Source organism: Scomber scombrus, chromosome 10 (assembly GCF_963691925.1).
Source record: "Scomber scombrus chromosome 10, fScoSco1.1, whole genome shotgun sequence".
Lineage (NCBI taxonomy): Eukaryota > Metazoa > Chordata > Actinopteri > Scombriformes > Scombridae > Scomber > Scomber scombrus.
The window spans coordinates 2,049,821-2,062,500 of NC_084979.1; the positions used below are offsets into that span (position 1 = coordinate 2,049,821).

Consider the following 12,680-nt stretch of genomic DNA (forward strand, 5'->3'; position numbering starts at 1 on the left):
ATGTTGTGTTTTTTCCAGGTGAAGCAGTTGATGAAAACAGCAAGGAATGGTACCAGGGACGGTTTAGAAGAGACAAAGTTAGCCATGATGCGTAAAGTGTCTTTCCTGCAGAGAAAAGACTCCACAGGTACATCATCTGTCACTTAATATGTTTGGTTTGGGTTGTGAAAGTAGTCTGGTTCAACACTTCTATGCAGACACAAGGCTTCATTCCTCATGCACAATGTTGTGAGTAAACAGTGCTTATGCAACTTTCTCCTTGATTATATGCACATGATTAAAACTACTCCTGATCGTGCATAGAAACAACTCACAGTGGTGGACGGTGAGTCATGAGTGCAATATCAGCATATTTAGTTCAGATGTGGTTGATCTTCTTCTTCTTCTGCTCAGTGTGGCTGCAGTAAAACTTAACCCTTACTGTTCATATGCTGACTCATAATAAGTCTCTACACCAATTCACATTCATAAATATTCATATTAATGTCATGAAAAAAAGATATTCACAATCACTATATTATCACTAAAATTGGTCAAATTTGACACTGATAGTATGTAAGGGTTAAGCAGGGGACGGACATAAAGACTGTTTACCCAACATTCTTAGAAACAATAGCCTTACAAAGGATCATTTCAATATGATTAACCTTTGTGTCGTCCTCCCGGGTCAAATTGACCCCGTCTGTTTTGACTGTTCCTTCTTTCCTTCCTCCCTTCCTTTCTTCCGTCTGTCCTTCCTTTCTCCCTCCTTCTCTCTTTCTTTCCTTCCCTCCCTCCTTCCTTCCTCCCTCCCTCCTTCCTTACTTCCTCCCTTCCTTCCTTCCTTCCTTCCTTCCTTCCTTCCTTCCTTCCTTCCTTCCTTCCTTCCTTCCTCCCTCCTTTCCTTCCTTCTTCCTCCCTTCCTCCCTCCTTTCCTTCCTTCTTCCTCCCTCCTTCCTTCCTCCCTCCCTCCCTTCCGTCCTTCTTCCTCCCTTCATTCCTTCTTCCCTTCCTCCCTCCTTTCCTTCCTTCTTCCTCCCTTCGATCCTTCCTTCCTCCCTCCCTCCCTTACTTCCTTCTTCTTCCTTTCCTTCCTTCTTCCTCCCTTCCATCCTTCCTTCCTCCTTCCCTTCCTTCCTTCTTCCTCCCTTGACTCGAGGACAACAGGAGGGTTAAAGATCCCCTCCATCTAAAAATACTCGACACGTGTTAAACCGAGATTTAAGGTGAGCTCACCGAAACTTTCCTCCTTCAGCAGCAAACTCTGCACAGCCATCATTCTGTACAGAGAAGAGAACAACATCCGACTGCAGGAACAAGAAGAGCAGTACATATTTGAGTGGAGGGGACTTTAATGCTTGCAGTGAAAATCTGAGATATTTTGCAAAATGTTACATGTGCTGCAAAGATCCCAAATGCTGCATGTAAAAGAAATCACAGTAAATGTGCAGATATGAAAATAATAAATGAGTTGCAATTAAAGCTGCAGGTCAGTAACTGCTGTTTGCTCTTGTTTGTGAATAAAGTGTTTGTGATTGATTTTCCAGGTGAAGGAAAGGACGATGCAGGTTACATGGATGTGTCTCTGTGTGAGATAAAGCACCCTCCACCACAACTCTGCCCCATGCCAGAGGGGCTCAGCAGTCAGCAGGTGTGTGTGTGGATATGAGTGTATGTATGTGGAGATGTAAAAGTGGAGATAGTCTTAATGGATAGCTTCTATGTTTTCAAATTAGTCAAAATAAATAAGTAATTCAAGATCATATAAGATCATACAGAAATCATGTAAAAGTCTTGAGTGTCATTGACCATTACTCATAAAGAGATGTTTGGCATTAACTAGAGAATGAAAAAACAGAGAGTGAGTATGATGTTTGATGTTATGTTGTATATTGATGTAAGCCGTAGTAGAGTTACAGCAGTGTGTGACGTGAGGTGACTCTCCTTCAGATTGTCAGACGCCTCATCCTTGGCTCCATTGTGCAGAGTGAGAGCAGCTACCTGGACTCTCTCAAGAGAATCCTGCAGGTGAGCTACATGTCTCTTCATGTCATGTGTGGAAAGACTTTCTTTCAACAGGAGAACATAGAACCAGAACATGATGTCTTGTTTTTGTGTTTTTTTTTTACCATCATTTCCATCAGTCATAGAGATCTGGGAGCATAGTGTTAAGTACACACACAAACACACATGAACACAGACACACACACACACACACACACACACACACACACACACACACACACACACACACACAGACACAACCCCCTCTCCAACACACACACACACACACACACACACACACACACACACACACACACACACACACACACACACACACACACACACACACACACACACAAACAAACTGCTGTGTCATCTACATCATGCTAAACTGATCTTTGTGTATAACCTATCAGGAGTACCAAAGACCTTTGCAGGAGTCACAGAACTGGATCCTAAACCCCCAGAAGGTGCGTCAGATATTTTACCGTCTGCAGGAGATCTATCAGTGTCACTCCATGTTCCAGATCGCTCTGGCATCACGCGTGGCTGAGTGGGATCACAGCGAGAAGATCGGAGACCTGTTTGTCGCTTCGGTCAGTCACACACACCTTTTCTTTCCTCCTCTCCAAACTAGAATTACTACTTCATTAAATGATGTGATTTATTCAAGCTTATTCACTCATCCTCTGGCTGGTGTCATGGTATCACATCATCTATGAATTATACCTTTTACATGTACACTAGTTCCTGTTGGGTCTAATTCTAGTCTTATTTAATCATTTCAGGATATATATGAAACATTAGAAACCTGTTTTTTTATATTCCTGTATGACCAACATTAGGTTATTACGGAGCCCCTGAGGGGACAAAAAACAAGGTGGAAAAAAAAGAGGCCAGTTATCTCAGGATCCTGAGATAACATAGGTAAGTCGGGATCCCGAGATAACTTTTTGTTATCTCGGGATCCCGACTTACCTATGTCAGGATCCCGAGATAACTTTTCGAGGTCTATGTACTTCCGGATCAGTTCGGCAGCCATCGGGATAACTTAGCTTCACGAGGCAACGTGGAACCATGGAGGAGGATTTGGAAGACTACCTGATTTAATATCTTTATATTTGAGGTTCGAAATAAAACTCTATGAACTCCTCCATTGTTGTTGTTCTTGTCTTCCATGATGCCAAACTGACCCGGAAGAACATTGACGTCACTACGGAGCACCTGAGGGGACACGGAGAGCAGGGGAAAAAAATCTGTACTTATCTAGGGATCCTGAGTTAACTAAGTCAGGATCCCGACTTAGTTATCTCGGGATCCCGAGATAGCTAAGTCGGGATCCCGAGATAAGTACAGATTTTTTTTCTTGACCTCCATGTCCCCTAGGGGGCTCCGTAGGTTATATATTTTTTCTTGGTCTGGACATTATTTAACACTCTCTTTAACCTCAGCATTAACCAAACACTGATGTATTTGACAGCAGCTGCTCTGCTCATGTTGTTTATTACTACTCACTGACTTACAGTTACTCTAACTGAAACTCACTGTTTTTATATATTTCGGGGCTCTGCTGCTCACATTGCTGTGAAGTGGTGTGACTTTAACAGCTGTCATTCCAGCAGCAAACATCTGGATTTATAGCCTACAGCTATTATTCAGAATGCTAAGATTACTGATCTTGATCCCGTTGATCCTGTTGCTGTAGATTTTTTACTCTACTTACATTTCAGGCTGCGGATTGTTCATCATTACATCATCATTACAGCTTATCTTTTGTTGATCCTGCTGAATTAATAACTACTGCAAGAGTTAAGTTGAGGACACACAATAGCTGAATATCTGTACATATGTAACATTATATGCAGGGTTGGGAAGTTTAATTTGGAAATGTAATAGGTCACAGTTTACTAGTTACTCTATTTAAAATGTAATAAGTAATGTAACTATTTCATTAGTTCATGTAGATTTTGGAATATAAAATGCATTGTTTTTCACACATAATTCTCACACAGTGATGGAAGCAAATGAACCACAGATCAGGCATCTGGGATAATGACAAAATATTTCTTCCTCTTTGGCTCCTCATGTACATTCTTTATGTGGTCAGTCAAATAGCTTCAGTTATCACCTTTTGTTCAGACCCCTTAAAGGCCAGTTATGCTCTTGTATTCCAACTTAAACTTTTTAAAACTACAAATTCAAGATGTTTTTATGGCTGCATCATTCCATCAGACTATGACTTTATTTTAAATGTGTTGTGCATCATTTTAGAGACATTTCCTCAAACTTCAGTGTGACAGATTTGCTAAGTTGTGTAATCTCTGTTAGAATGTTGTCCTCCCAGGCCCAGTGGTAGGTCAGTGTGGTTGAAAAGTTTCAACATTTCTTGTTATTTTCAGGCAAAATCACTCATCAGCATCAATGTGTGTGTGTGTGTATGTGTGTGTGTGTGTGTGTGTGTGTGTGTGTGTGTGTGTGTGTGTGTGTGTGTGTGTGTGTGTGTGTGTGTGTGTGTGTGTGTGCACATGTATGATAAAAATCAGTCTATTGACCCTCTCTTCCTTCACAGTTTTCCAAGTCCATGGTGCTGAATGTGTACAGTGACTACATCAACAACTTCACTAACGCCATGGCGTTCATCAAGAAAGCCTGCGTGTCTAAACCTGCTTTCCTGGACTTTCTGAAGGTGCTCTCTCTTTGTTTTTAGCCATTTCAAAACCTGTCATGTTTATCCCTTTCAGACCGGACGGGTTTCAGTAGAGTTTCTCAGTCGTCTGACGGAACTGATACATCTCCATGTTGACCATCCATTCAACTTTGACCAACACACTAGCTGTATAACATGTCACGCTTCGTAAATGTACATTTTAAATGTCTTAAAGGCCTCAAATATGCATTTATTGTGTCCTGGGTAGGGCTGGTACCAATCCAAGTATCCTTAACCCTCCTGTTGTCCTTGAGTCAAGGAAGGGAGGAAGGAAGAAGGAATGAAGGAAGGAAGGAAGAAAGGAAAGGAGGGAGGAAGGAAAGGAGGGAGGAAAGGAGGGAGGGAGGAAAGGAAAGAAGGAAGGGAGGAAGGAAAGTAAGGAAGGACAGAGGAAAGAAGGAAGGAAGGAAGGTAGGAGGGAGGAAAGAAATAGAAGGAGGGAGGGAGGAAAGAAGGAAGGGAGGAAGGAAAGGAAGTAAGGACATAAGGAGGGAGGGAGGAAGGAAGGAAGAAAAGGGGATGGAGGGAGGAAAGAGAGAGGAAAGAAAGAAAGAGAGAAGGAGGGAGGGAGGAAGGACAGACAGAAGGAAGGAAGGAAGGAAGGGAGGAAAGAAGGAACAGTCAAAACAGACGGGGTCAATTTGACCCGGGAGGACGACGCGAAGGTTAAAGTGATACTGATACCAATAATCACTGTAATGAGTGTAAGAGTGCTCATTCATGTTGGAGTTGAACATTAAATGAATCACACGCCACAGACAGCCTTCCTTTTTTTTCAAACACCACATGTTTTCATGGCATAGAACACTAAGTCTCCCTTCTCTGTGTGGCTTTGTTTAGAAGAAGCAGGCGTCCAGTCCAGACAGGATCACACTGTACGGTCTGATGGTGAAACCTATCCAACGCTTTCCTCAGTTCATTCTGCTGCTGCAGGTGAGTGAGTGTTAAACTGTAGTTTTAGATCATGGCTGAAAATAAAAATGTCTGAATTCAGCTACATCACATTAAACTCCAGTCATTATAAAGCAGCTGAAACTAATGATTTCTAACCTACATGTCTCTCCACCTGTAAACCTTCCATGCTGCAGTAGTTATCTGATATCAAGCTGCAGTTCTGCATTTTCAAATAGAAAATGCAAATGTTGCAATAAGGGACAGCGAAGTGGTGAAACTCAGCACCACCGATGGAACATTTGGTTTCATTTCGAGGCTTTAATTGTTGCACTGAAACTGTCTGTCGGACTTTCTGACTAGAGGAAGTGAAAGGTCTCATGCGGTGTGTTTATGAGTCCTAGACGGTAAAAATGACTCTGAATGTGCCTCCATAAAACCTGCTTCTATATAACATAGATTTGTTACAGAAGGGATACAACTGGTTATTTGTTGTTGGTTGTATCTGAACCAGCTGTTGGTGCTCAGCTAATGTCTTTCTTTACATCTGGGTAACATATATAAACGTCAAATAGGGAAAATGGTTGTTCTGGTTCTGTCCCAGTCTGGCTCTATGACCCTCTAGCAGTCCTCCAGATACCCTCACACCTTTTCTCTGTTAGTTAAGACAGGATTAAGGTGGAGAAGGACTGATAACCCTCAGCAAAAAGTAGTATACTTGAAGTTCATTTTATTAAGTATGCTCGAGTGTAAGTATAAGTATAGCAAGTATACTACGGACCATGTACTTGTAGTGTACTAGAAGGTATACTAATTTAATACCTCTTCGGACTAAATTGGAACATTTTTTAAAGTTTATAAAAGTATACTTTAAGTATACAACAAGTACACCCATCTATATACTACTAGTGTACTAGGTATATACTTCTAGTCCACATTTTAGTTTATTGAAGTATACTTAAAGTATAGCGCAAGTACACTCTTCTATATACTGCCATTGTACTAGTTATATACTATATGATGTTGAACATATAAGTTTATAACAGGGGTAATACCTCAAAGCTAATGTGTGTAGTGAAAAGCATTTTTATTCTGCTAAATGAAATGTAAGCACGAGTCAATGACTTGACCTTATTCTGTACTTGGATCAAGATATACTAAGTATTAGAACTTTGTGGCAGAAAGAAGTCAAAAGTATACTAAAGTATACAAGTAGAAGCTAAGTATTAACCTTCGTGTTGTCCTCCCGGTCAAATTGACCCCGTCTGTTTTGACTGTTCCTTCCTCGCTCCTTCCTTCTTTCCTTCCCTCCTTCCTTCCTTTTTTCTTCTGACCTTCTTTCCTTCCTTCCTCCCTCCATCCTCCCTTCCTCCCTCTTTTCCTTCCTTCTTTCCTCCCTTCCTTCCTTGCTTCCTTCATTCTGTCCTTCCTTCTCTCATTCGTTCCTTCCTTCTGTCCTTCCTTCCTCCCTCCCTCCCTCCCTCCTTCTTTCCTTCCTTCCTTCCCTCCTTCTTTCCTTCCTTCCTTCCTTCCCTTCCTTTTTCCTTTCTCCCTCGCTCCTTCCTTCATTCCTTTCTTTCTCCCTCCCTCCTTCCTTCCTTCTTTCCTTCCCTCCCTTTCTTCCGTCCTTCCTTCGCTCCTTCCTCCCTACCTCCTTTCCCTCCTTCTTCCTCCCTCCTTCCTTCCTTCCTTCCTCCCTTCCTTCCTTGACTCGAGGACAACAGCAGGGTTAAAGTAGAAGTGTAAGTCTTAGTATTAATGTTCTTAGTCTTAGACTTTTCAGTATAAGCCAAGTATACTTCACTATACTATTCTTAAGTATATAAAATATAGTATATAAAAAGTAAACTTCAAGTATACTGCCTCAGTTTTAGTATAAAATAAGTATACTCGTAGTACACTTGAATAAACGACTATTTGCTAAGGGAAGACAGGGCTGAGGTGGAGAAGGACTGATAAGAGGTTGCAGATTAGATTATAGAACCACTTGAGATACTGTTGCATGCTTCATTGACTCTCCTAGAAAAGAACAAAAGTGAAGTGAAACTCAGAGAAACAGTTGTCTCTCTTTGTGTTGTGAGCCTTAACATGCAGATCAGGAGTTATGTTTATGTAATTCATACACAGTTGGATTTATGATGCTTTATATATTAAGAGGATTGTGTGTGATTGTTTAGACTTTGTCCTCAGTCGGGAGCAGCTGCTGTCTTTTGTGTTTTTTTCTTGTCGTTCCCAGCCTGCTCTTCCCTCCACACCTGCCCTGCATCACCCAGCCTTGTGTCCTACCACCTGTTCCTTGTTTGTTTCATTAGTTCAGTTTGTGTTTGAGTTCAGATTTTCACTTCAGTCTTTTGTTGGATTCTTCTGTTCTGCTCTGTTTATCAGTTCTGTTCTTCTTTGCCTACACGCAAGCTCAAATAAACACATTCACAATGATCACAGAGGCTTCATATAATCCATGACCTCTACTAGTGAATAGCAGGTGTTGTAGTCAGAATAAAGATAAAAAAAAGTATAAAGAAGATATAATAATTTCAATAGAAAGAAAGAAAACTAACTGAATAAAAGAGGGTATAAGTGACAGACATCTTCCAATATAACATTCTGAATAGATTCTGATAACAGATAAACTTATTTTTTATATATTTTAGATCAGTGTTCTTCAACCCTGCTACTGGAGAGCTACTGCCCTGCATGTTTTAGGTATCTCCACCACTCTAACACACCTGATTCTAATTATGAACTCATTATCAAGCCCGTTGACAAGCTTCAGCTGCTTGATAATGAGTTAATAATTAGAATCAGGTGTGTTAGAGTGGTGGAGATACCTAAAACATTCATAATTAATATTTAGATTTAGATTTAACATTTAGAAATATATTCATTTTTTATGTATACACATTTTAACAATCATATATAACATGTTGTTTTACATGAATTTCTGTCTCAAATTAAAGAAAAATTAGCTAAATGTGATAAAAGTGAACTAAATATTCAAAATATATTAGCTATAAAACTGTAACTGAAATTTACAATGGACATCCCATATTCCTAACCCTAACCCTAACCCTAACCCAACCCTAACCCAACCTTAACCCTAACCCAACCCTAACCCTAACCCTAACCCAACCCTAACCTAACCCTAACCCTAACCCAACCCTAACCCAACCCTAACCCTAACCCAACCCTAACCTAACCCTAACCCTAACCCAACCCTAACCCAACCCTAACCCTAACCCTAACCCTAACCCAACCCTAACCCAACCCTAACCCTAACCCAACCCTAACCCAACCCTAACCCTAACCCTTACCCAGCCTGGTGTAAAGTTACTCTTTAAGAAAGACTGTGTACACAGGGAAAGTCCATCGTTCATTGTAGTTTTAACCCTCCTGTTGTCCTCGAGTCGAGGGAGGGAGGGTGGAAGAGAGGAAGAAGGAAGAAAAGGAGGGAAATTATGGAGGGAGGAAGGAGGGAGGGAAGGAAGTAAGAAAAGGAGTAAGGAAGGGAGGAAGGAAAGGGAGGAAGGAAGGAAGGAAGGACAGAGGAAAGAAGGAAGAAAGGAATTGGGAGGGAGGGAGAAAAAAAAGAGGAAGGGTTAGGTGGGAGGAAGGAAGGCAGGAAAGAAGGAAGGGAGGAAGGGAGGGGGAGGAAAGGAAGAGAGAAGGAGGAAGGGGGATGGAGGAAGGAAAGAAGGAAGGAAGGAAGGAAGGAAGGAAGGAAGGAAGGAAGGAAGGAAGGAAGGAAGGAAGGAAGGAAGGAAGGAAGGAAGGAAGGAAAGAAGGAACAGTCAAAACAGACTGGGTCAATTTGACCCGGGAGGACGACACAAAGGTTAATGGGAGTCCGTTACTTACAGTAAAACTACCCGTAGATGTAGATGAATAAGTGCTAACAATACCCTGAAGACATAAATAACACACACATCATTCAGACTTTTCTCTAACACTTTGTCTCCTTGTATCAGGACATGTTGAAGAGCACACCAAAGTCCCATACTGACCGTCTCCCCCTGCAGCTGGCTCTCACTGAGCTGGAGACGCTGGCTAAGAAACTGAATGAACAGAAGCGTCTGGCTGACCAGGAGGCTGAGATCCAGCTGCTGGCACACAGCGTAGGAGACCGCAACCTCAACAAGGTGACACACACACACACACACACACACACAAGACTTTCATTTCAAATGGACTCCACACATCTTCATTCAGTGCTTTCAGTGAGAACTCTTTGTGCTTTTAGTTGTTGAACTCTCAGCAGAGACAGCTGATCCAGTGTGAGCTGCTGATTGAAATAGTTTACGGTGAAAAAGGTCAAATTCTCAAGTCTAAGGAGAGGAAGGTGTTCCTCCTCAATGACACGGTGATCTGTGCTAATGTCAACCTGAAGTAAGTAAGATGTTCTCTTTTAACTCACACGTTTCTCTTGTTATCTCTTTATTTTATTGTTTTTATTTGTTCTACTTTTTTTTTTACATGATTCTATTATTATCATTCTATTGTTTTATCTTCCTTTTGATTTTATTTGTCGTCTTCTTTGTCTTCTCTGTTTCTTATGTCTCTTAATCTTCTTTTTAACCTAGCTGTGTCCATCTTTTATTAAACTTAATCTCTTATTTTAGTTTTCTTTTTTCTTTTTAATCTATTTATTTATTTTTAAATGTATTTATTTAATGCTATATAAATAAAATTTGATTGGTTGATTGATTGATTTCCATTATAATTGGTTGTTGGATTTGATGTTGAAGGAAGGAAGGAAGGAAGGAAGGAAGGAAGGAAGGAAGGAAGGAAGGAAGGAAGGAAGGAAGGAAGGAAGGAAGGAAGGAAGGAAGGAAGGAAGGAAGGAAGGAAGGAAGGAAGGAAGGAAGGAAGGAAGGAAGGAAGGAAGGGAGGAATGAAGGAACTAACGAACGAACGAACGTAAAGAAGACAGGAAGGAAAAATGGAAGAAAGGGAGGAAGCAAAGATGGAAGGAAGTAAGGAAGGAATGAAGGACAGAAGGGAGGAAGGACATATGGAAGGACAGAAGGAAGAAAGGGAGAAAGGACAGACAGAAGGAAGGAGGGAAGAAAAGAGAGAAGGAACGAAGAAAGGGAGGGAGGGAGGAAGGAAGGAAGGAAGGAAGGAACGAAGGAAGGAAGGAGGGAGGGAAGAAAGGAAGGACGGACAGAATGAAGGAAGGAAGAAAGGGAGGAAAAACAGATGGAAGGACATAAGGAAGAAAGGGAGGAAGGAAATATGGAAGGAAGGAGGAAAGAAAAGAGGGACAGAATGAAGGACGAAAGACAGGCAGGAATGGTGGATGGAAAGAAGGAAGGAAGCAAGGAAAAGAACACAGGAAGGAAAGTGGGCTCGGCAGGCCGGTTCTGGCCCACGGGCCGCATGTTAGACACCCCTGTCCTAAGGTCAAACATTAATCTTCACCATCAAACTACAACTATTTCTTGAGTGAGTGACCTGCAGGTTCACTGATTCTATGCAACAATCCAGACCTCAGCTGTTGTAGCTCTCAACAACAGCCAGGTGGAGTTTTTCAGGGTGTGTGATTTTGACTAATAGAACAGCTGGAGTAATCACCATCCACATCCATCATGTGTTTGTCCACCAGGGGTCCCCCAGACATCAGCAGCCTGGTCCCAGTTGGTCCTAAGTACTCAGTGAAGTGGTGTGCTCCTCTGCTGCAGACCGAGGTGATGGAGGTGGGACAGGACAGCCTGCAGAGCAAGGACAGCGTAGTCACAACCAGACGACGCAGCTCCGCCTTCAGATCCGCCGGTACATCCACACGCTCAACATCCAGCTGTTCGACACCTGCCACACACACCATGAGCAATGTAGTAAATACAAAGCATGCATAATACTCACTGAGCTTATGCAATCAGTAAATGCAGATAAACAATATAATTGCAATGTCCCTGGATCAGCCCCCCCCCCCCCCTCTCTCTCTCTCTCTCTCTGGGTACATGTCAATTCCCTCATTTGATCATTCCTCACTCCTCAATCCTCACTTGACCCAGAAATCATTGTGATGCACCATCAGGCTGTTCCACTGTGCTTATTACTGCTCTGAGGAGTGAGGAGAGATCTCTGAGGATACACATCACCATCCTGCAACCGAGTCTTACCGGCCAACGTACTGATACGTGATGACATTGCATTGACTGTTCTGGATCATCGACTGCAGTTTTACAAACAAATAACAGGTTCAACTCAAGAGATTTTAATATTTGATTGGTTGTCGTTTTTTTAAATTCACGACCCAGTTAAAAAAAATAGAGGATCTTTGTTCAGAGCAGTCTGCTGTCTCTCAGCAAGAAACACATTTTAATCATTTATCTTCATTTCCATTAAGTCTCATATGCCATTCTAATCATAACATGGATTATTATGATTCATTTACCATTAGGATATCAATAAATACAGATGAAAATAATCAATCAATAGAATAATGAATAAGTTAAGGGTTCATTTGCATTCAACACCTGAGTAGAACTGATTTGTACATGCTGTAAATACAGAATGCAGGTGTTCAGTCATGTGCAGGGGTTTGTTATATGGTTTAAAGGAACATACAGAGAGAAAACCTGCATCTTTATTATGATTTGGATATTGCATATATGTGTGGATACAAAATCCATCAAAAGCAGCTACAGAGCTGTTAAAACCAACTGACAGCTGATCCAGCTGTGCCACCGTCATCAGAATCTGATGTCGCTTTACATGACGGTTCCTTGAACCTTCAGTGGGAAAGACCTTCCTCGTGTGTCTCTCTGCACTGTTGGCTGTCAAAATGTTAAATCACCCTCATAAAATCTAAAAAAACAACCACCCAAACAAAAAGAGGGCTCCTTAAGGGCCTAATGGTTCAGACACATGCCACATAACTGCAACAGCCACAGTTTGACTCCCGTCTATGAGACCTTTGATGTGTGCATATTCCTCTCCCCACATGTTTCCTGTCACTGTGCACTGACTGTCAAGTAAAGGCAAACAAAACTAAAATATAATCTCCTAAAACAACAAACGATCACATGTAGCTGTTAGAGATTGACTTATATTATAGGGTTAGGGTTAAGTTTAGGGTTAGGGGTTATATTATTTCCAA

The 12,680-nt window shown here is 41.5% G+C and overlaps 1 protein-coding gene across 1 annotated transcript in view; it reads left to right on the forward strand.

Annotated features, from left to right (window-relative positions):
- arhgef10lb (Rho guanine nucleotide exchange factor (GEF) 10-like b) overlaps positions 1 to 12,680 on the forward strand; it is a 24,639-nt gene continuing 11,959 nt past the window's right edge. The window contains 9 exon segments of the mRNA XM_062427034.1: positions 1 to 127; positions 1,527 to 1,630; positions 1,930 to 2,007; positions 2,400 to 2,579; positions 4,553 to 4,669; positions 5,531 to 5,623; positions 9,547 to 9,717; positions 9,819 to 9,994; positions 11,184 to 11,350. Coding sequence (XP_062283018.1) covers positions 1 to 127; positions 1,527 to 1,630; positions 1,930 to 2,007; positions 2,400 to 2,579; positions 4,553 to 4,669; positions 5,531 to 5,623; positions 9,547 to 9,717; positions 9,819 to 9,994; positions 11,184 to 11,350 — 1,213 coding nt within the window.